The 25,271-nt window shown below is 48.2% G+C and overlaps 2 protein-coding genes across 2 annotated transcripts in view; both read left to right on the forward strand.

The window, feature by feature from the left end:
• LOC129384536 (uncharacterized) overlaps positions 1-13,957 on the forward strand; it is a 95,068-nt gene extending 81,111 nt beyond the window's left edge. Inside the window, exon 3 of the mRNA XM_072288162.1 lies at positions 13,176-13,957. Coding sequence (XP_072144263.1) covers positions 13,176-13,416 — 241 coding nt within the window. The 3' untranslated portion in view covers positions 13,417-13,957. The remainder of the gene's footprint in view (positions 1-13,175) is intronic.
• The window catches only part of LOC126530061 (ubiquitin carboxyl-terminal hydrolase 8-like), a 652,141-nt gene that overhangs the window by 312,651 nt on the left and 314,219 nt on the right, over positions 1-25,271 (forward strand). The gene's annotated exons all lie outside the window — the stretch shown is intronic.

Raw genomic sequence — 25,271 nt, forward strand, 5'->3', positions numbered from 1 at the left:
TACAGATGTATAGTAGATCTGGAGATCGCTCCTATGTAAATAAAGAGCAAGGAGCAGGACGTACTTGTTAACTTTGACCCGTTTAACCACTTGCACTTTAAAGAGCCCCTCACCAGGCCCCATAGGAAATTTTTGTTATGAGCTGGAAGTTGTTACGTGTCTTCTAGGGAGTGCTCTGCCACAACAATTTTTCAAGTCGACTCATTAATAGCCGAGATAGAAATATTGCAGTGCCGCGAACCAATGATTTCAGCAGGCGGGCTGCACTTCCTAGCAAGACTTTCTCTCCAGTCGCCCCGTCTAGCCTACGCACCCGAAATTTCTTCCCTGCGGTCCCCATACCGGACCTCGAGGATCGCGTGACCCATACGTCACAGGCACGCCTTCATTTTTTTTTTTTGCTCCTCGCTTTTTTAGAGCGCAGCTCTTTGGCGTCCGTTCCTGGGTTTCGCGTCGTCGTCGGCGTTGTCGTCGGCCTCGTAACCAGCTCCGCCCCCCTTTCATCCCCCCAGCGCTAGCAGCGACCGACTGATACCGCTGGATGCCGCTGACGCCGCTAGAGAGTCAAGATAACGTGACTGCATAGAACACCGTCGCCGCCATGCAGAAAGAGGAGGAAAGGGTACCCCCCCCCCCTGTTCTTGTGTGGCGGATAGGGTGCTCTTCAGTTGCCGACGCGCCGGTTATTTCACATAGGCCCCGGCACGTCGACGAATACGTGCCCACCTTCCCACGGCTAGACCTGGTTCTTAGCGCTGCGGAAGCGAGGGTATCATATTGTTTGTGTCGGCATCGGTGGCGTTGTCCCTGAAACCAACTCCGCAGCTGGGGTTGACTCACTATCGGCGTCAGCGGCATCAGTCAGTCGCTGCTATCTCTTCCCTCCTCCCTTTATTGTGTTGTCCGCTTGCTGCGCGCGCTTCTGCCCCCATCGTTTGCCGCTGGGTGTACACGCCGCCCCCCTCCCCCCTCTTCCTGCGTGTCTCCGGTTGTCAAAGCGCCGGCTCGAACTTAATTCCTTTCTTCGCTCCTCCTCCAATGCAACCCCTGTGCGGTGGCAATCAGAGAGCCAGATCGGTGGCGGCGGATGTGTATATGTGCACCGCCCGAGCCGAAATTGCCGCTGCCGTTCGCCCTGTGCGGTGGCAATCAGAGTGACAGATCGGTGGCGGCGAAAATGCCGCTGCCGAAATTGCCGCTGCCGTTCGCCACTGCGAAATTATCTTGCTGGTAGTAGCTGCCTACTTCGCCCCTACCGCACTCACGAAAGACGCCGTGCACTTCCTGCAACTCGCATTAACCGTCCATCGATCCACACCGATGTTAGTAGTGGGGGACTTTAATGTTGACATAAAGACAAACAGCAATTTCCTAACACTTATGCGGGAGAACATCCCGTTGCTCTCGCTCGTAACGCGTCCCACGGCTGTGACAACCTCGCGAGGCACTTGTATAGATCTCGTCTTTGAGAATCAAGCATTGGTGTACCAAGTCGAACATATATCAGTCTATTTCTCCGACCACAAAGCTTCCTTTATGACTGTCAAGAACTGTTAGTGGAGTCTTTGTTAAAGGAATACGTGTGAAAAATAAAAAAAAAAATTCTGTGATAGCGCATACATGTGTTGCTCGATTTCTTTGCCTCAATCTATCGAAAAGGTGAAACAGCTTATTTGCTGCGCTCAAATTTCGCATTAGGAAGTAACGTAATCGTCAGTAATTTTTTTTTCCTGCGCTACGCAGTTCCGCCGACGGCGTCGCGCGCGAGCTGTTGTCTCATTCGCGCAGCGCAAGGTTTTGCGCTCTGTACACAAGAAAACATGACTAGCGGTATAATTCGATTCTACACGAATACTGAGCTAAAACAAGGGTATCGCAGAGCATGATCACGCGCTGGAACGCGGTACAATATGGCATAGTTGCGGTACCTGCGAATGTGACCGCACGACCGTGGGAACAAGCAGACGAAGACATCTCTCTTGCTTCGGTGCGAAGTAAAACAAAAAACACGCAGGCATTGCGCTTGTGTGTTTTATTATTTCTCTAAACTTCAATTCGTCAATACAAGCAACAGATCGCACAGATAACAGATGTTGTCTTTAATAACTCTAGAAGTCACGTGTCACCACGAGCGACGTCACACTGCGGACACGATTACGTAGGTGCAGGGGCACGATTACGTCACCGTCCGGCTTGTAGCACGGCGGCCGCGAGGAGAAGGAAAAACGGCGTTCGGCTTGAAATTTCAGATCTTTCCGCGGCGCGTAGCAATGTAATACTTTGCAGACACGATTGTTATCGCGCAATGTATGCTCTGCGCTTGCCAGCTCAAAATGGCCAGACCTGGTGAAGGGCCCTTTCAGTACTCTGCAATAGTTCGGAACCCGGCAATGTTTTGAACTTGATCATAGTTTTGCTATTTGTGAATAATGGGTTAGCTATCTAAAATGGAGCAGTCACTGCTATCGAGCAATATTTAAGACCACAGAAGGTTACAGCGTAGTGCAATGAATTGCGGATTGCTTCTTAGTTCCCATGAAAGGTTTAGGGCTTGGGCTTCTCTTCTAAGTTATTAGCTTTTAATAGTTAGTTCTCTTATTTCACTGAGCATCCTGAATACTAATTTTAGTAGAGTTAAGTCATATTTTAAATGCAGGTAGTGAGGACAGTGATGAGTCGCAGATGTTCACAGTTTGAGGCTTCCGAGTACATTGACCAATCAACGAGCGCAGATGCAGTTCAGGCGTTTTCTCTGAACTGTTAATTGTTCGGGCGGCTTTCCTAGTATTACAGGACAAGCACAACCAGATCAATCACTAATTCTTCCTAAATGTATATAAATGTGTCAGCGCTACGCACATTTATTCCATGGCGATGCCTGCTTCACTGAAAGAAAGTAAACGTGTTCGGATGATGCTTTGTGTAATTTCTTGTGAGTCCTCATCATCGGCCCTTTTGCTCACGGTGTCCCAATAAGGAGTCGTAACTCTTGAATGTAGCGGGTTGTGACGGCACGATAGTGCACATAGCGCTGTACGCAAACGCAACTCAATGCTAACCAAAAAATTGTCCCAACCAACTCACGAAACTGTAGAGGATTTTGCGCTTAGAATTCAATTAATGCAGCAACACAACATATTACCGGTGTCGGAACGAGTTATGTATGAGTCATGATCAGCAGCTAGATTTCTTTTTCGTGCTTATAGGATGATGATCATGACTATTTATTGGTATGCCCTTTGAAACTGGGTAGTTACAAGCAGTCACCTAGCCACCGTGACTTAATCAATTATCCTACATATGTTTTTTTTTTCATTCTAGCATTCTTGTACACATCTCTCTAATATCTTTTTTTTTTCAGTTCCTTATTTCTATCTCTGCTATCAGTAACTGTCCGTAGACAAGCTACTGCATGCCACATCTTCTTTCGTTCTCATGTACCGCTAACTAATAATGCTCTGTACATGTCTCTTTTAGCCTTTGCCACTCCATAACTCACCTAATTAACCTACCTACGACTCCGCCTACCCTAGGCCAGGTCATTCTGTTGCACCCCTCCCACGCTCAACTGCCGATGATAGGCGGCTGCTCCAAATCTCCTACATGTTTTCCGGTCAAGGCATACACGCTAATAACTTGGTCATACAGCAGCATTCGAATTTCTAGCCATCTTTCTTGCTAACGACCGCAATGCATGTTTATGTGACAAACTTTATTGCCTATATAGTTGTACTTTGTGCGTCTTTTCTTTGCTACTTGTGGTCTAATTTTGCTCCTTCGGATGTATAGATGGATGCTATGAGCGTTACGCTTGCAACGGGGTGGTCGGTTGCGCCTCGAAGCTCTTGTTATTAGGTTGCCTAATGTACTACCAGTTAAGTTTTTGTTTGTTCTTTTCTCCCTTGAAATCGACCAAAGTCTCTTCAAGGTGTTTATCGGCGTTGATGAAGCAGGAGGCAGGTTGGAGGTAACAAAACTTGAAGATATATTGCAACGGAAATATGTACACAGTCAAATACAGAGTTAGCAAAAGAACACTGATACAAAGCACGCAAGTAAACAGCGCCTTACTCTTCTACTTTTTCTTAAGTTAGAGCCTAGGACAACTGTCACTACATACGACCAACCGAGTCTCACTGTTCTACCACTAAGTGGTTACGGCCCAGACTAGCGTTGCATCGTACGGAGTCTTACTGTTCTATCAGGTTTAGTGATTACAGCCTAGACTGACGAACAAGCACCTCGTCTCGATTGTTATAGTCGGAAGAGACAAAGAAAAAGGGCGGTAGGGTCGTTAGCCCATCCCACGGAAGCAATTGCCAATGAGAGTTGACAGTTCCTTAAGCTACAACCCAAAGGGATGGGCTTACTCTCAAAAGTAAATGTATTGGAAAACCACCCTGTTTTCCCTCTTCCCACAGCTTCGTTTCCCTCTCCACGTGGTCAGTGACGGCCTCGGCACACACGTCAGGCACGCACGATTTATTGAGGCCATCTCGCACCTCAGCGGCGTTTCTAGCCAGCAAGGGGGCTCGGGCGCTGGTGTCCCAACACCGCGTACCGCAGTCCCCCCTCAAGGTCTTTCCTCGAAGAAAAATAATGACCGCTGGCGGCTTCCGGACTCGGTGTTCTTAAACGAAGTTCTCCGAACGCGGCCTCCGCATGGGCACCGCGCCCCTCTCTACGGCGCGCACTGCAAGTTGTAACACGACACCAAGCGGGCTCTCCTCAGCGCTCAAAACAAGATGCACGTGGCTGCCGCCCGAATGCGTAGGGGCGTGAACCCCCCCGCTCCGTACGCGCAGCGCGTGGTCAACATTGCTAGCAGCTGCGTCTCTAACCAGCAGGGCACTCAGGAGCCGGCGCCACAATGTCGCGTATACCACCGTCCCGCTCGAGGTTTGTCCGCGTGGCCCTATTATGACCATCGGCGGAATGTAAACAAAGCGCGCGTAAGAGCATGTTCTCCGAATCCGTTTTCCGCCTTCGCACCGCGCCCCCCCGGCGCGCGCCTCGGCTCGTCACCCGACACCACGCGGGCCGTCCGACCCCTCACGAACAGAAACGGTTGCTGCCCGACGCGCTGGGGGGTGGGCGCCTCCCCATTCACAAAACACAGGGGCAACTCGCGGCACTGCAAAAGTATATACAAAACAATCATGCAGCCCTGCACCCTCCATTCTGCATGCTCGAGAGATGAGCGGCCTAACACGTTCCCCCTAAAGAGTATACTGGGCTGATCTTCGCTCAGTGATACGATAAATCACTGCCGCGATTACGTAATGAACTTTCTAACCACACGCTGGCCTAATTACATCACAACAACAAACACCTTCAAATAACAAGCAAGAAGATAGTAAAAAGAAATACACAATACATGTCACCAAACAATTAAGCACACGATTGCAGTTCCAAGCTGTAAGACCACTCTAGTGTCTGTGTGTCTTGAATCGGCACTCACAAAGTCCGCGATATACAGCGCCAGGTGAGCAGGAACATTCACGCCCATCCAGTTGGCATGGCACTATAGTATTACGCTGGCTTCCATGAGCTGTTGTGAAGCCTGGACAAAGCATCCGCGTTACCATTGCTGACACCCTTCCGATGTCGTACTGACACGTGATATCGCTGTAAAGCCAGCGCCCATCTTGTCAATTTTGCCCCGTGTGGAGTCGAAGTTGTAAGGTACGACAATGGATTGTGGTCGGAAACAACGCTTATCATGGCACCAAAAAGCCAGTAGTCAAACTTCTTTAAGGCCCATATAATAGCAAATGCTTCCCTCTCAATTGTCGACCATCGCGTCTGAGTCGGCGTGAAGCGGTGGCTGGCAAAGGCAATAGGCCTCTCCTTTCCCTCGGCTGTCATTTGCGCCAAACAAGCGCCCGCCGCCGTAGCTGATGCGTCTGTGAAAAGCCAGTAGGGCTCAGATGGCTCCGGAGTGCTGAGCGCCACGGCCTCGCACAGGGACTGCTTCAGTGTCTCAAATGCCGCCTGAGCTTCCTCCGGCCAGGGTATGCTATTGGGTACCGCTTTCTTTGTTAACCGCGTGAGCTGGCTCGCCACCTCTGCACGTTCTCTGACGCACTCGCGATAGTAGCCGCACAGTCCTAGCAGGCTGCGTAGCTCCTTTTTAGTGCGTGGTGGCGCCACATTATTAATTGCAGCTATTTTCTCTTTGTGTTCTGGGGTTGAGAATCTTGGTGCGCAACCTAATTTCTCGAGCATCGACTGTGTGAGCGGTGATCTGAAATTAGTGCCCTGGTCGGAACAGATCATTTCCGGAACGCCAGTGCGACTGAAAATTTCAATCAACGCGTCGCAAGTCGCCTTAGCTGTCAAAGAGCGCAGTGGGACAACCTCTAGCCACCCTGTGCAAATGTTCACCAAGCATAGCGCGTACCTATGACCTTTCGCTGACGGTATGTTTAAGGGTCCAATGATGTCTGCATTGACAATTTGAAAAGGGTGAGTTGGCCTAGTGGGAGGAGTCCTGGGCACTCTGTCCGTGCGACGCCTGTGAAAGCGAATTTGACAATCATGGCACGAACGACAATGCTCTAATACCTCCGTCTCCATTCCAGGCCAAAAAAAATTATACCTAATACGCACTTTAGTTTTCCTTGGCCCTAGGTGCCCTCCGCATTGTGACTCGTGAGCTAAACGCATCACCTCACTGCGCTTGTCTTTGGGAACAACTAGTTGTCTCACTCGGGTGCCTACTATTGAGTCCCAGTGGTGTAAGAGTCCATCAGAGACGAACATGCCGGATTTCCCACTCCGAGCATCTTCCCAACCTTTCTTTAAGGTAGCGTCAGCTAGCTGCACTCTGCGGAACTCTCCCCTCTGGCTTAATGACTCATCCCTCTCATCATCAATTAGCTCAACTTCCCCAGAAACACCTTCCTCCTCCAAAGTAACGTTACAGGCCACTACCTCGGCTTTCTCATTTGATCGCTCTATCCTCTGAGTAGGCTCGGCCGGTGCTACAATGGATTCCAGACAGCTGCTGGCCCTGAACAAGTGTTCCCAATCTTGCTTGGTCAACAAACAATCTGTGCCCTCGACGAGCTCATTAGTCAACGCGCAGAGTAGGTCAATGTTCTGAGGCTCCGCCGCCGTTTGCGGGCTATTTAACTTTTCCGGCAACGTTGCTAGCTTTGCCTCGATAGTTTTACCAAATGCAGACACCAGTCTTATTGTGCCTGACGGCTCCACGATACTTTTCGGAAGCAGACTCTCGCGTATGACAGTTATTTCACTTCCCGTATCTAGAATCGCATCTGTGGATACGTTTCCGCATGAGATAGGGATCAACTGCAGGTTAGTCATGCCTTCGCCTTTGTGTTTCAAGGCCTCTACCTTTGCAGTGAGGACTCCATCAGGTATCTCACTTCCCGTCTCGTGGGCTATCGACACCCTTTGTGCCCTCTGCCTTGGCTCGATAGCCTTCTTTGGCTGATTTTCCTTGTCACTAGACATCGGGCAATCCTTAGCGAAATGGCCTGAGCTGTGACATACGTGGCACTTGAGGGCGCTTTTCGCTACTCGCGTCGGCTTTTGACCCATCTCTGCCGCTGATGGCTTTGAGGCGTATCCTTTGCCTTTCGCTTGTTCCAAAGTTTGTAGTACTTTGGCGATCTCAGCTGGCTTAAGCCATCCCTCGTCTTCTCGTAGCCTCACGTATTCAAGACCCTCTATACTAAGGCCTGCTTTTACACGATCCGCAACCACGAGTTCTGCCATAACTTCTACAGTGTCGGCTCCTCTTACTTGAAGGTAGTAGGAGAAATACGTTTTCACTCGCGACGCGAACTGTGACCACGTTTCCTCCCTCCGCTTCACTGCTCTCTCAAACCTCTGCAGATACTCCGCGGGAGAAAGCTTCAGTTCCATCAACACTGCCTGTTTAACTGACTCGTAATCTGTACTCTCTTCCTGGTTGAGGTTACGCAGTAGGTAGCGAACGCGCTCAGTTAGAGCTGGCATGACTAAATGCACGCGACTCTCATACAGTACCCTGTAAGTAGCAAAAAGTCTTTCTACCTCCTCAAACCATAAGGGTACATCCGCGTCACACGGCAGGCGGAACCCTTTCAGCACTTTTGCGCATTGCTCGACGGAGTCGAAGCCCATTCGCCTCCGATCGCCCCGCTCCGACCCAGTGCTGGACGACGTGCCATTGAGACGTTCAGCATTCGTCCTTGCTTGCAACAGCCTTTCGTACTCAATCTGAAGCTGTATACAAGTAGTCTGAGCATTGAGCCTTTGAATTTCAAGTTCAAGCGTTCTTGTATCATTCGGAATTTGCAAAGGCTGAGATGCCTGCTGCGACAATTCCTGGCTCTGACTGGGTACTCTCATTTCATTTGACTTATCGGAATTTAGCATATCGTCATTTGATAACTCCTGATTCCGATCCATTTCCCCCACAATCGCACCCTCAACTCCATTAGATTCCATTGTCTCAGCGCCCCTGCGTGTCCTCACCATCTGCCCTACACATCAACTGCCATGCCAGCCTAAGAAAGACGCAAGAAATCCTGCTCACCCGTTGCTGAATGCACTGTCGTTTTCGGATCTCCTCCACGGTGCCGGGCTTGGCTGCTGTGGGATCTTCTCGAAGGTGCCGGAGGTGGTCGTTGGATGGCTTGATCTTCTCACCACTGGTCCAGCAATCGATGTTGTAGAGCTCGCCGATCCTGTCGACTGCGCCAGTTAAGTTTGTGTGTGTTCTTTTCTCCTTGAAGTCGACCAAAGTCTCTTCAAGGTGTTTATCGGCGTTGATGAAGCAGGAGGCAGGTCGGAGGTAACAAAACTTGAAGATATATTGCAACGGAAATATTTACACAGTCAAATACAGAGTTAGCAAAAGAACACTGATACAAAACACACAAGTAAACAGCGCCTTACTCTTCTACTTTATCTTAAGTTAGAGTCTAGGCTGTAATCACTAAACCTGATAGAACAGTAAGACTCCGTACGATGCAACGCTAGTCTGGGCCGTAACCACTTAGTGGTAAAACAGTGAGACTCGGTTGATCGTATGTAGTGACAGTTGTCCTAGGCTCTAACTTAAGAAAAAGTAGAAGAGTAAGGCGCTGTTTAATTGTGTGTTTTGTATCAGTGTTGTTTTGCTAACTCTGTATTTGACTGTGTAAATATTTCCGTTGCAATATATCTTCAAGTTTTGTTACCTCCGACCTGCCTCCTGCTTCATCAACGCCGATAAACACCTTGAAGAGACTTTGGTCGACTTCAAGGAGAAAAGAACACACAAAAACTTAACTCTACCTTTGTTAAAAAAGAAAAAAAAAAGGCAAAAAACACAATCGATTCCCATAACCGAACATTTTGGACCACAATTGTGAACATTCTTTTTGTACGCCTCCGTTGTTTGCCATTTCCCCACTTTCCTTCCACCAATCTTCGAATCGCCTCTTACTAACCTCTATTGTGCAGATGTTTACTTTCCCCCTGTTCTCTCTGAAGCCGAGTGATTCAAGGAGGCCAGAGGTGCCTAAATTGACAGCTGAGCAGATATCTTCACATTCTAATAAAACATGCTGCATCGTTTCCATAGCTTTACCGCAGAAAGCACATGCTTCTACTTCTTACTGTATCTCGCTTTATAAGCCCGCGTTATAAGGCATCATGATCTCGCTTCGAAAAGTAGTCAGCTTTCCTTTTAGTTATCATACATTGTTTCTTTCCTGATTTCGCTTTTTTTTCTCTTAAGTGGTTACTCATAGCAGGTTTAGCATCACTCCACCCGGAGCCTTGCACTTGATGGAAGACTGCGCGCTTCCTCCTTCCTCCTTGGTTTCTTCCCTTGCGTGCGCGAGGTTGAGCCGCGATCGCCTGCTCACCATTCCACTCCTTCACTCGCACATACAGCATACGGCATACGGTGACGATCTGATTACCCTTGGACTTCATACAGAACCTCAACTGACGGCGACGGAAGAGATGCGCCTGGAGTGCCCATCTAATATAAGTCTAGGAATCCAAGACACTGTTACCGTACCAACTCGCCCAACTTTCCATCCTTTTGCAAAGATACACATGCCTGTAGTTCGTCGATAAAAAAACACGACCGAAATAGCCGGGCGTTAACCCACGACCTCATGCAAAGCAACAGACCATTATAGCCACTTAGCCGACACGGTGGGTTTCGCGAGTTCTAAGTAGTCGTGTACATTGGTCTGTATTCGGTTTCACCGCGGTTTCACTAATCCTTAGCTAAAAGGCGAGGGCGCGGCATAACGTGCAGCGGGCATAATGAAATATTCGACCTCGGAAGCCTTCCTTTAGTGCGAGCTTGCAAAAACAACGGAACTATTACAGGTTGTTCAAGATAATGCTCCTTACATGAAGCCGTTGAATAAAGCAGGTCTTTGGACACTGACCAGTTACAAACGATTATCTGCGTTTACTACCGTTGCTTACCAAGTCCTCAGAAAAGGTACTCGACTTGTAGAAGTCCCCTATGCAACATTAGTGACAAAAAAACACAAATCGATGTCTGTGGCAATGAACATAACACGGCCAGGCATCTACACGCAAATGCGCAAATGGACTCGTAAACTGAAGCCAGCCGAGATTTAGGACGTCAGTCCTACGTCTGCATATCCTGAAACATGCGCCCATCATCACCACTTTGCAAGCTTGCATTATTCTTTCAAAATTACCTTTTCAGATTCCGAGAACTGCAGCGACAAAATGATGTTTTTGCTTCTATAAAAAACACCCGATGAAGCCACCCGATGAAGCCGCACGACATTACAAGCAAACAACATAATTCGATGAGGCATAAGATGGTTGGAGGGAGGGGCTGGGCAGACCGAGATTCTCCACCCGCTATCTCGAAAAGCGACTGCGCGGTGAAGAAAAATGACCGACTCAATCAAAAAATGCTCGCATTGACGTCATATCCTACAGTGAGGTTCCTGGAAAGAAACTAAAATAGTTACTTTGAAGAGAAAGTTCAGTACATTTCCGTCTTGGTAGAAATCGATCAGGGGCCTTCGGGGTGAGAGACGGGCGCGCTTCCCTGAAACCAAGGCGGCTCCGCGGTCCCGGCTTTCTAAAGCTGTGCTCAGTACTTGTCTGAGTGCACAGATCATGTCGCAGCCATTCTCTCTGACTAGTGCGAGCGTCATTGGGCGGTGCACGTGACGGTGCCCAGGAAGGGGCGCGTGTCCTAAATGTATAAATTAAGCGCGTTGGTGACGTTACGAGGTCTACAAACTGTATAATTAATGCCTTTCGCATTCCCACACGTAAGTATTCTTATGTGTTTCACGAATTTTCAGTTCAGCAATTGCTGTCGCGCCAGGTGTTGTTGCGCAGAAAAGCGGGAGCGTGCTCTCTGCGCATTGGCATCACAGTCGGAGCGGCGGTTGTCGGCGGCGCCTGATGGAGGAGCATGCACGCTCTTGGGGCTCGCGAGGATGGCCGCGCAAATGCGCCACTGTGGAGGAAGCGCGTGCCGCTTATAGTGCCACACGTGTACTTCCCAATGCGGCTCATCACGTCTTGCAAGAAGCCTAGCCCCGATTGTGTAACTTATTGCGCTGCCCAAACGATTTAGCAGTTCACTTACTGAATAAGTTTCTTTGGTTTTTCTCGACAATGATGTCCGCCTGCGCAGGCAAGCTAAATGGAGCGATACAATTGGAGCAACTTTTAGAGAACTCTGCTCTAAATAAACAAATAATACACTCTACATATGCTTTACGGTCTATTAAAATGGAAACTTTTTTTTTACAAATAGAATTGAACAGACGCGATGCTGCTTTCATCACTACTACTGATTTCAATCGGAGGCTACTAGATGATCGAGTAGCCATTGCAGTCAGCTTTGTAATTAACTAAGATTAGTTGATTAACAATTTAAGTACTGGTTTTAACACCAACGTTGCAATTATACTAAAGCAGGAGCACGCTGCAGGAGGCAAAAGCAATCGTCGCTTTTGCAAAACCACCATCAGTTCCTGAGACATTTGTCGACAAAATGACATCTTTACCGAAGCGCACGAAGGGCGCCCGCAGGTCTTCCGATTCCTGCGTCCTTTGGCTTCGTTGGGTAAACGCGTTGACCGCCTGTGTGCTCCCCTTCTTATTTTAGCTCGCGTAGTTCACGTCTCGGCAGCTTGCTGTCACATGCTGTGCAAAAGCGCAATGACAGATTGGATGCCACCCAGCAGGTCATCGCAGCGAGCTGCTTGACATCGTGACGGCGTCGAGAATAGCGTGGGCGGTGTTTCCAGCGCCGTTTGGGCACCCGTATTTGGTCTCGGAGTGATAAAATGAGATTTTTGTTCTATCGGGAAATATCGAAACAACAACCGTTGTAATGCCTTGAAAAAAGCAAAGTTCTTGTATGTGAAGTATGGGAAGGGGGTCACGTGTTAGAGATAAATAAGGTTTGGGAGAGCTTAGAATACCGTGTATATATATATATATATATATATATATATATATATATATATATATATATATATATATATATATGCTCCTGAACGTCTCCTGAACGTCTCCCAATGTCGTAAACACTCGTTTACTAATGGATCCGGGCTCGCAAAAAGATGCGATGTAATGCTAACACATACCACTCGGACTCGACGAATCAACAACGGGCCTTACCGGAGCAAGCCCTCTACTTTACTGGGCCTTAGTGTTGGCCTTAAATAAAGTTTTTTCCTCCGCCTCTCGCATTTACCGCTAACTCACCACTTACTTTACGAAAACAGTAAAGCAGCCGTTTTGTCCTGCGGCATTCTCCTTGAATACTGCTATTCTAGTAATGTCATTAAAACTAACAACTGAAAGTTAATTAACCAATCGCAGTTAATTACCTAACTGAGTGCGATGGCTACTCGGTCATGTAGTGTTCGCTGTCCTAAAATAGCAAACAGTAAAGAAAGCGCTATCGCATCGGTGAAATCCTCAATTTTTAAAAATCTGTCCATTATTACAGATCACAGGTTACATAGGTTACCAGCCAATCTACGTGTAATAATTTAGGCCAAACAATTATAGGCAAATTTCTTTCCATACGCGTACTCTGCTAGGTAGCTCTTCATGCACTCTTGTAATCACTGCGAATGGTGTGCTTGTTTTTTTTTCAGTTTTACCTGACATGATTGGGCATTTGTTCCGTTCTGTTGCAGTCACTTCAACCTGAGCACAATTTTATCTGATGGAGCTGAAGAACAACCAGCCAAAGTCTTCATTGAAGAGGTCACACCGAACGACAATTCTCTGCGCTACAAGGTGCTTCTAGAGAGCCAGAACGTACCATACGAAGTGTTCACGGATACGAAGAAGACTCTTTTGGCCAAGTACAACGAGAACTTTTTTCACTACATGTTGACCTATGCGTTCGGCAGCGTCTTCAACACAACAGAGTAAGTGAAGTTCGCGGTAATTCACGGATATTCGGAACATATCTCTTCTGTTTAGCCGCACCCAAGTACCTTGCGGTGGACTAATACTTTAACATTACAAATCCTTGTGATGGCGCAAACTGTGACACGTGTGCACAGAACCAAGAGTGACGAATAAAGGAGGTGAGTGAGGTTACAGAAATTCAGCTCGGTTACAGCTCGTGTGAACGTTTAGGTTGACCAGCATGTCTTTAGCGATGATTCTGCATCTGATTTTCGGACTTTGTTAAACAAAATAATGTACACGATTTAAGTAATCCACGGACTTTATCGCACGCTGCATTGGAGGTAGGTTTCAAGTCTACCGGTTGCTGATGGACCAGGAGTACGACGTGAAGGATGTACAGTAGTCAATAGTGCGAATGAAAGACGAGACCCGGAGAGTCATGCTACATTTTTCGTCGATATAGTATGCTGTTCTAAGCCACGCGAAGGGAACATCCGCTGAATGCATGATTTTGTTAAAAAGTTCCGGGATTGATGTTCAAACATTACTTTTGATTACTTACTATGACACCCAAATAAAATAATTACTAGTGATTTCATTCCAATTCCTAATCAATGGCATGTGGCCTGTGTTTATGGGCCAAATGCAGATCCAAATTGACTAAATTTGTTGCAATGATCAAGCAACACGTGTGTATATAACAGGAACTTGTTCTATAAGGTTATTTTAAATTTGTATTGAGCGCGAGAAATAAGTTCATCGATGATTACGATACTCCCTAATGCGAAGTTTGTGCGCAGCTCTGTACGTGTTTTCATTTCGCGATATATAGGCTGATGCGGATGTCTGTCTCGTGCGGCACACTGCAAACAGAGTGAAGTGCGGCACAACTGCATCGCTAATCTGATCGGGAGAGGCGGCGCGTGGGTGACGCGTGGGCGCGATTCACAGCAGCCGCCGCCGACACACCTCCCGGACGACTCGCGCTACTCTGGCGTCATCGTCACCGCACTACGCTTTCCTTCTCACGCTTTCGCCATACCCTCCTCCTATACTTTCCTCCTGGTGTCTTTCATCCACCGCTTCACTCCGCGTTCTCCCTTTCATCGTTTGCTGTGCTCAATCGGTCGGTTACACCGACGCTCGCCGAAGGAACGGGCGAGTGCGCTCGAACATTTGTAACCATGATGTCAGAGACAGAAGCGTCTGATTGCCGGTTCGATTGCGCAGTAATTACGACATGGAAGGTGTAGCTGAAGGTCTCGGAGGCCAGCATGAAGTTCGATTTGCGGATTTTTAGGGTACCGGTGATGCGCGACGTGGTAGGATATACATGCCACTTGAAGCGATACACACAAGCAATTGTTTTGCAGTATCACCAGTTTATTTTTTGGAGCATAGCTTGGTTCGGTGTAACTTCAGATGAAACGAAAAATACTACGCTTATCTGGGACATATGGAGCGTTAACGCAAAATTACTTCGTGATGTCGATTTTAATAACTACGGTATAGAAAACAATAACATTTTAGAAATAAATGAAGCATGTAATATTTGTGATCAATGGGAGCCTTTAAAGCAACATCTTAAAAGGAAAGCCATTTTATGTTCTACTGCTATAAAGTGAATAAAGGGAAAATCAGACATCCACCCGATCGTAGCAACTGCTACAAAGCAAATCCATACGGGTTCCTCGAAAGAAAAGCCTCATAGTTGAAGAAAAATTCGCCCTGGTCCGGGACACGAACCCGGGACCACCGCCTTCCGGGGCAGCCGCTCTACCATCTGAGCTAACCAGGCGGCTAGCAGATGGCAGGGCGAAGTCGAATTTGTCGACAACACGAAGCAAATGCAAGAGCTTGACGTAGTAGTTCTGCGGAAACACGCAAGGTGGAGAGAAGTAATGAATAAAGGGAAAATCAGACATCCACCCTATCGTAGAAATTGGCCATACGGGTTTCCCAAGAAAAATTTATCCTCGTCGGGACGAATTTTTCTTCAACTATGAGGCTTTTCTTTCGAGGAACCCGCATGGGTTTCATTTGTAGCAATTGCTACGATCGGGTGGATGTCTGATTTTCCCTTTATTGATTACTTCTCTCCACCTTGCGGGTTTCCGCAGAACAACTACGTCATACTGCTATAAAGCATCAAGAAAATAAATTAAGGAGCTCAAAGAAACCCTTAGTAGAATGATAGTTTTCGAATGCAAACCACCTCGTGCTTTTAAGGAGGACCTCAAAGGCATACAGTGGAAGGTTGAAATATTTCAAGAGCACTGGCTATCGCCTATCATTTATTCGACCTAGAGCAGAGGCATAGACGGCGGGGTAGACGACCAGAACACGAGTGCTTGGAGTTCAATGAGCACATGAGCGCCGAAATCATATAGAAGTGATAGACGAGAATTACGTCGAAGCAAACAAAAAACAGCACTATCCAGGTGCATTTTCTCGCTTATACCTCGACCTCTCGGCGCCACACCAGTTCAAGCAAACAGCCTAAAGACGTCGCCCTTTCGAGGGCGCATGCCAGAAAAATTCCCCTAAACATAAACGGCTTTAGAAGCACATATGACTGTGTTTCAAATGGAAAACCCAATAGACAGTCTCTTCTCCCATAGATCACCAGGCCGGAAGACCCGAGTGTGGCACGGTACCAAATTTTTACAATGAACTGTCCTGATTCTTACAACCAGTTTGCAAGGAAGGTTGCACGACGAAATCATTGCCGCCGCCATTTGAAGAGGCCGACTCTATCTTAATACCGATGGCAGAAGAAAAGTTACAGTGACGTTTCACTTCGTGAACACGGCTGATGCGCAAGCATATGGGTGCTGTACCGCAGACGACGCTATCTGTTCCTGTTGCACCTAGACGCCTGCACTGTCCGCACCACAGATGGTGTTCAAGACAGGGTTCGCATGGCCGCGTCACACGCAGCAGCAGCCGGAGTAGAATACCCCGTTTTAGGCACTCGCTTACTATCTAAATTATCTAGTATCGTGTCAGTACGCACAGGCAAACATGAACACGTCACACACGATGACCGCGGACACTCGCTGTCTGAACGCTGGCGTGAGGAATCGCGGCAGCAGCAGCGAGCGAAGTGACCTTCGTGCTGTCTATCGTTTCAACGCATGCGGAATGGTGAGAACACAGCGCACGCGAAGTTACCAGCCATTGACCCATCTAAACTGGGTACCCAAAGCAGATCGCTTTCAAGTTAAAGCCCGCGCGGCAGCGCGGACGAAGTATACCGCCTTCCTCCTTTCCCTCCTCCGGTACCATGCGCGTAACGGAATATGGCACGCTTCGTCCACTTGCGCACGCTAGATTTAGCCACCATCGTCGGTGGCTGTCGCACGCTTTCGCCATAGAGAATGTCTTTGTCTACTCTTATCGGTTATCCCTGCTTGCTATCTGATCCACACCGCTCTCTTCCTGTGTCTTAACGTTACGCCTAACATTTTTCGTTCCATTGCTCTTTGCGCGATGCTTAACTTCTTGTCGAGCTTCTCTGTCAGTCTGAAAGTTTCTGCCCCGTATGTGGGCACCGGTAGAATGCATTGATTGCATACCTTTTTTTTTAATGATAGTGGTAAGCTTCCAGTCAGAATCTGAGAATGTCTGCCGAAGGCGCTCCAACCCAATTTTATTCTTCTGTCATTTCCCTTCTCATGATCAGGTTACCCTGGGAGTAATTGACGTAGGTAAACGTATTCTTTCACAGACTTTAGAGGCTCAGTGGCGATTCTGAACTCTTGTTTCCTTGCCCGGCTAGTGATCATAATATTTGTCTTCTGCATATTAATCTTCAACCCCACTCTTACGCTGTTACTTTTAAGGTCCTCAGTCATTTGTTTTAGCTCGTCTGCAGTGTTGCTGAATAGAACTATGTCATCTGCAAACTGAAGGTTACTGAGATATTCGCCGTTGATCCTTACTCCTAAGCATTCCCAATTTAATATCTTGAGTACTTCTTCCAAGCATGCAGTGAATAGGATTGGAAAGATAGTGTCTCCGTGTGTGATTCCCTTTCTTCATAGGTATTGACACAAGGACTTGGTTATCTTTTACAGGGGAGCGCTTTATACCGTCTAAAACATATATCTCAGAGCGGGACGCGCCCGCATGTATCGGAAGTTTCTCGAATATTATCGATGCTTATTGTGTCACCGAAGCTTGTGTAATCTGATTGCAAGTGTGACGTGAATTGTGTAGAACTTTCTGCAAGACACGCAGCTACCACCGATGACTCTGGAACCTTCGATGATTAGTGTATAAAAGCCGACGCTCTTGACCGGTAGATCAGGTTTTCGACGATCGCCGACTGTGTTCGCCGCTATCGTTGTGCTTTAAGTGTAGCCTGTGTTGGGGGGCACGGATTCGCCCTACAAGACGCTAGTTTCGTCATTCACAGTTTTGCTGCCTTCTTCAACGTCACTACCACGTGACAGCATCGTTCTTTTTTTTCTTGTGTGGAATTAAGGTCTACTGTCACAATTTTTCAGCATGATCAGGAGAATGTCTTTGATTGTGCATCACGTGATGTGCTATTTGCCTACCTGAGGTTTGCCTACTTGACCTACCTGAATTTTGGGGTATGAGAACTTAGCTACTCGGTTAAATGTTGACAAGGCTCGTCGACCCCAATTACCTCAGAACACTCCGTCCGCCAGGGCTGCCCAGCAAGTCCGATTTTTTTTCGTATGTATTTTGAAAGCTTGTGTTTGACCATAATACAATATGCGCCAATTTAAGTTTTAGGGCGATTGGCATATGCTCTGTGCCTATGTGTTTTATGCCTTGAGAAAGTATCAAAGAGACCATTGCAGTTACGAAATTTGGGGTCAACCCTGGAAACAGGGTGAACTGAGGAAAGTATGTGGCATGGGGAATCGCCATCGACCCAAGATATTTATGCTGACCTACGCTGGTCTCGAACTCTAATAAGTGCCTCGCTGTGCCTCTAGGAGGCTATAGAAACACTGATAATTACTCGGCTGAACAAGTAAACGAGATACAACCGCAAGCTAAGCCGTGCTACGGCACTTGTCTCTCGAAATTTGTTAAGGCCACTGTGGGAAACGTAGTGTCGTGTTGCACACGAGTTGTTCTGCAGAAGCGCCACAGAGTATTCGTCACTTTTGTGCGAGCTTCCCACCATGTGAAAACTGGAATAGGACTAATTTGTTCAGGCTAATGAAGGATGGAAGGCTTGGTCTGTTGTGTCTTCTCATCCGACAACTGGTTAATCGCTTCCTTATCCCACCATAGTATGCTACCTATGGCTTTCTCACATGTTACCTGATTTTGTTATTAGCACAGCAAAAATGCCTGGCGCTACAGGTGGTATTTTGAAAAAAATTCTGGACAGCATTCGCTTTCTAAAGCGAAGGTCTCTTTCCCATTTCCTTCGGCTTTACCACTGATGCTGCTCCTGCTTCCGCTGCTGCCGCCGCTGGTGCTGCCGCTCCTGTGGCCGCTGCTGTCGTTTTTGTCTTGCACACCGCTTTGGGGGTGGTTCAGAGCGCGTATACACATCGAAAGAGCGTGGCAGAGAAGAAAGGAGACGCAAGAAACCCGCTTGACCTTTCCACCGCTTCGAATGTGCACAATTCCCTCTGGAGCTCCCTGAGTGTCACCACATTAGCTTCTTGACGGCTGTAACTATCCATGACCCCCCGCAAAAGCATTGCGGAAGTTGCAGTATTCCCGAAGGTGCATTACATAAGGTGTGGGTTTTTATAATGCAGCAAGAACAGCGTAACTAACGACAACCTAGCTTTCTAGTAACGTGCAAGTACAGAGCAAAGGTGGGTAGAATGGTAGAGAGGAGGGTGTGGAGTGAGAAGACGCGTAGGAGTGAATAAGAGCCTTGCCACTATTGGGTCGCAGTTCCCATAAAAGGGGGGGGGGGGGTAATGCAAGGAAACGTTAATACCACAGACACAACAGCGGTTGCGGGCAAATGCGATAAATTTAAGTGCTAGTGATGGTTCGGTACATTTCTTCTATTTCTGCAAAGTTAACGTTATGCAAATTTGTCAAGCAGACAAGCTGCGTAGGGCGTGCAGAAGCAGAGGTGGATTAAAGCGCACTGTAGGGTCTAGGCGACACTGCGGAAGCGGTCACGCGTCAAATCAATGGTTCCGTGCCCGCCGCCTTAGCTTTGTGTCTATGACATTGCTCTAGGTCACACGTTTGATCTCATCCGTGGCAGCCGCATTTCGAAGGGGACGAAATAAAAAACGCTCGTGCCCTTACATTTAGGGGCACGTTAAAGAACACCATGGTGTCAAAATTAATCTGGAGTTTGCCACTACGGCGTGCCTCAATTGTTGCTTTGGCACGTACAGCCCCATAAATAAATTAAACTTAAACATTTCTGCCACGATGCGATATGCCATGTGAGGCATAGAATATGCTCAACCCACCAGAACGCTACCATATGGCGACAGCAACGCCTCAAGGAAACACGTCTCCCTGAGTGTTATGTGTACTACGCAGACAAACAGCCCTGGCGCGCGCAAGGTAAGGTTTAACATCAACAAGCCACTCTCGTGTTGGACTAAACGTTGAAGTAATTAATCAATCGCCGTCAACATTGCCGGTAGTCATCGTCTGTCAAAGCAAACAGCAAAGAAAGCTTCCCTTACTTCGAATCCCACAGTGCGGGGTATCCGTATAATTTCTGTCACCGCCTCCTCCTCCGCTTTCCTCCTCCCGTCTTTCGTCACTCGCTGCGTTCCGCGTTCGCTCTTTCACCCTTCACTGCGCTCGTTCGCTTGGTTACGCCGACACTCGCCGCAGGAACGGGCGCCTAAGAGCTCCGCTCTAAAGCTGTGCAATCCTCACGCCATGTGGACCGATTCTGAAGGCGGATCAGTGTCACGCAGCTTCCCAAAGTGCTAGCTGCCACAAGGAGGTATGGGGGGAAATGGCACTGTATGACGCCATGTACGTTCTTTAGTATACAGGGTATCAGAGCTAACGTTATCGGCAAATGAAATATAGAACATACGAGGATGCAACCAATGGTGTTCTGTTAGCAGTGATGTAGCTCACCAGGAGGATTTCTGTCTCTCACGTTTTCAAACGAGTACCTTTTATTCATTAAGAAGAAAAAAGGCTAGATAACGACATATGCGACCTAGTTTTGCCGATACCTATGTGGAGGTCAATAAACAATACGGAGAAAGAAAACGTACTCAAATGAGATTCAGCTAAGATGTAAATTCAGTCTATCGTAACAACCTTCTTTAAACTATGTGCTGGCACATTGCCTGTACAAACACATTTGGAAAATCGAGGTTTCGACTTACCGTGGTGTGTGAATTCTTTTATTTAAAGAAAATGTGTGATGATAGCACGTGTTTCCTTCTTTTGCGCTCTTGCGACTATTCAGGGACATTTCGCAGTTAACGTTAAAGATAGAAGTACCACTATATTCACTATAGGAATCGCGTTTAGGCCAGTCGACAACTAGTATGGTCTAACTTTAAATTTATTATAGCTTCTTGGTCTCTACTATTTATGGTGGGCTCGAATGGCGAGATGTTACTATGACCCCGACACACGTCCAGAGGCCTGTGCGTGTGCTGTTTCGCGAGAGCATTATCCAGTACATTGGAATGCTCAAAAGGCAAGAGTTTCTTCCTCACCTGCTGCCCAGGGTAGATCCCCGGAAGACATGAAGAAATTTTAAAATGTAAGCCCAGCCATGGGGTGGCTAACCGTCTTTAACGCGCCGTGGTTGCTCAGTGGCTATGGTGTTAGGCTGCTAAGCACAAGGTCGCGGGATTGAATCCCTGCCATGGCAGCCGCATTTCGATGGGGGCGAAATGCGAAAACACCCGTGTACTTAGGTTTAGGTGCACGTTGAAGAACCCCAGGTGGTCGAAATTTCCGGAGTCCTCCACTGCGGCGTGCCTCATAATCAGAAAGTGGTTTTGTCACGTAAAACCCCATAATTTCATTTTTTTTTTAATTTTACCCGTCTTTACTCTGTTTTTCCTTTGCGTTGTGAAGTAACAAGTCTATTTCACTCATATTTCTATAGTGGTGAGAAACCGGTAATGAAGATAGAAAAAAGCAACCGTGGCCTAATGTTTAGGACACCGGCTACTGTACTGGACGGCTGAAGCAGCAGAGATTTAGTTTCATGGTTTATCACACACTGTAATCTTTTTATTAAAGCGAAGCGCGAGAGGTACCTTACTGTCTGCCGGCCGCAATGTTCCAAGATCCAGGCAAAGGCAGCCGGGATGCGGTAGCGTTTGTTCACCCATTATACCCTTTAGCGCAGCACAATAGCATTGTGAAAGCACTCCACGTGGTGTTCTTTTCGTATTTCGCGGGTTTCTTGCGCACGCGGAAAAGACAAGTGATACAGATCATGCAGAAAGCAATTTAATAGGTGGTTTCTGAATGTGCTCTACGACTTTTCTTATCACTCTTGTGGTGTTAAGCTTAACTCAAATGTATATTAATTAAATTCAAAGAAATAATGACTTACGGGGGCAATTCAAAAGCAACTGTGTTTCTTCAAGCTAGTGCCAGCACTATGCTTTCGGTTCGATTCGCGTCCGAAGTGCCTTTCTTTTTGAAGTCTTGGCTCAAGTTACTTGAGATATATATGTATGCGATGGTTGTGGGTTCGGTTCCCACCTCCGGCAAGTTGTTTTTTAATCCACTTTAATTTTCGTTAATTTATCGTTTCTTTATTTCATTTATTAAGCACAAGTAATTTCCCCTATGTTGTCCTTGGTGTCAGTGTTTGTTGGCTTTACATGATATGATATATATATATAGATATATATATATATATAAATATATATGCTATCATCGAGCGATGCTTAAGAGACGAGCCGCTGCGAGAACGACGATGAAGTGGTCGGTGCGCTTGGCGCGTGCGAATGTCGGCCTGGCTGTCTGGCTCCAGTGTATATACCCTGTAAATAGCCCCTTCTGTCTATCTTTCCACACGCAACATTCTGGTGGAGGTCAGCGATCCCCGTCCTCACCACGGAACTCAGAAGTGGTCGGCACACCGAGCTTGTCACCATGCCTCCCTGTGACGCGCCCGCCTCTGCAACGGCTTCGGCTTGACCCACTGCTCCAATCGTCACGGTTGCCCCACATCGCGAGCCAGGTGTGTTCTCTGGCCTGGAGGGACAGGATGATGACGACTGGATCAAGCTCCATGAACACGCCAGTGCTAATAACAGGTGGGACCCAACGATTATGCTCGCCAATGTCATCTTTTATCTCGGCGGCACCCCACGCGTGTGGCGCCAAGCGCATGACGACGAGATAACCAGTTCAGACAGCTTCAAAAAAAAGCCCAGAGACCTGTTCGGCGACCCCATTGGCGCAAGGTTGCCGCGAGAAAGGCTCTTGCGTCTCGTGTTCAGTCATCTATGGAGCCGTTGGTTTCCTACATGCTCAACGTCTTGGCTCTATGCCGCAAAGCTGACGATGTTATGTCCGAAGTAGATAAAGTGTCACATATTCTAAAAGGCATCGCCGACGACGCTTTCAATTTGCTTGTTTTCGGCAACGTCTCGACTATCGACGCCATCATAAAAGGATGCCGTCGCCTTGAACAAGCCAAGAGCCGCGGTACCCCGCACCACATTACCCGGCTACCCAACACTGCTGCTACGTCGACATGTGAGGGTCGACCACGTCAGACCACCACCTGTGACGACGTGACCCGTATTGTTCGCCGCAAAATCGAGGCCGCCTGTTCGCCACCTGTCTGCACGACGCCTCCCGATCCGCCAGTAACCACCATTGCGATGATTCAGGCCGTCGTCCGACAGGAATTTGAGAACATGGGTCTGAACTCCGTGTGTTCAACGTCTGAACCCAGCGTTCCCCAGTTCTCTAGCGGCCCTCCTCGTCCTCAGCAGTCCTTTTCTGCCACATCTCGCCGCAGCCCGTCCGATTGGCGTACCCCTGATGACAGGCCGATCTGCTTCCACTGCTGTCGCATCGGCCACGTTGCTCGTCACTGCCGCAACCGATGTCCACCGCCTCCTCGGACATACACCGCCACTCATTCCCGCCCCTTTGGACCTTCTGTTCCCTATGCCACCCGCCATGAACCCATTGCCACTGATGCTCCTGCCCCGAACCTTCGCTACAGCCGCTCGCCCCTACCTCGACGCCATCAGTCTCGATCGCCCCAACCCCGTCGCTTCTCTTCGCCGTCTATCACCTCCCGCACCCAGCCGAAAAACTAGGCACTGCAGCTTCTGGAGGTGAAGCTGCGTGGTCGACGCTGCCCTCAAATCCTCTGCTCACGTTACCCACGAACCAAAACCTTCTTGACGTTGACGTTGACGGCTATCCTGTCAGGGCACTCATCGATAAAGGAGCACATCTTTCTATTATCAGTGCTGCCTTCCAACGACGACTAAACGAGCTCCTCACCCCAGCGTCGGCAGGTGTCGTCCGCGGAAGGCGGTACTGGGCCTATCATCGGCATGTGTACGGCACGTGTGAGCATCGCCGGCCGCCACACTCCTGTCCTCTTCACCGTAATTGCTCATTGCCCCCACGACCTCATTATCGGCCTCGATTTTCTCTCCGCGCATTCTGCTCTTATTGACTGCTCTTCCAGTACCCTTCGCCTTGAGTTACCGATGCTCACGGAACCTTCTGACGCACCCCACTGCCGCTTACGTCCCATCGGCTATCTTCGCCTGCCGCCAAAGTCAACAGCCTACATTGAACTGTTGTCTTTCCCACGAGTTCCCGATGGCGAGTACCTCGTCACTCCTCTGCCCGACATACGAATAAGGTATGACGTTACAGTGCCTCACAGTATGCTTAATATTACTGGGAACCGCAATCGCATGCCTGTCTGTAACTTTGGATTGACAAAGCAAATTCTACCGCAAGGTATTTGCTTTGCCACCGTTGATTGTCTCGGCGACGAATGCGTGGCAGCGTTATCGACCGATGGTTCTCGCGAGCTTAGCATGCCCCCTCGCGCCAGACTCGGGTGCCGATCCCAACATGAAGAAAATGATTGCGACGGACCTGTCCTCTGTGCAGGCTGAAGAGCTTTGCCAAGTATTATTGTCCTACCGTGATATTTTCGACTACGACGATCGCCCTTTAGGCCAGACGCTCGCGGTCAAGCATCGTATTCTTATTGACGATGCTACGCCTATTCACCGACGACCGTATCGAGTTTCTGCGTCGGAACGCCGAGTAATTCAAAAAGAAGTGAACAAAATGCTAGATAAAAACATCATTCAGCCTTTTTCGAGTCCCTGGGCGTCACCTGTGGTGTTGGTTAAGAAGAAGGATGGCACGTGGCGCTTCTGTGTAGACTTCCGTCATCTGAACAACATTACTAAGAAGGGCGTCTACCCGCTCCCACGTATAGACGGCGCCCTAGACTTCCTGCACGGTTCCAGCTATTTCTCGTCTATTGATCTTCGTTCGAGATAAAAAACCGCGTTCATGACACCTGATGGCCTATGCCAGTTTAAAGTAATGCCGTTTGGATTATGCAATGCCCCTGCCACCTTTGAGCGCATGACGGACCCCTTGCTCCAAGGTTTCAAATGGTCCACATGCCTCTGCTACCTCGACGACGTCATCGTCTTCTCGCCAACGTTCGACTCTCACCTTGAACGTTTCACAACTATACGTGATGTATTTCGAAAGGCGAAGCTGCAACTTAACTCGTCCAAATGTGGTTTTGGCCACTGACAAATAACTTTTCTGGGCCATCTCGTTGACGCTTCCGGAGTACAGCCTGATTCCGACAAAACTCGCGCTGTCAGAGAGTTTCCGGTTCCAAAGACAGCCGCAGACGTTCGAAGTTTTGTAGGGCTATGCTCCTACTTTCG

Source organism: Dermacentor andersoni, chromosome 5 (genome assembly GCF_023375885.2).
Source record: "Dermacentor andersoni chromosome 5, qqDerAnde1_hic_scaffold, whole genome shotgun sequence".
NCBI classification, from domain to species: Eukaryota; Metazoa; Arthropoda; class Arachnida; order Ixodida; family Ixodidae; genus Dermacentor; species Dermacentor andersoni.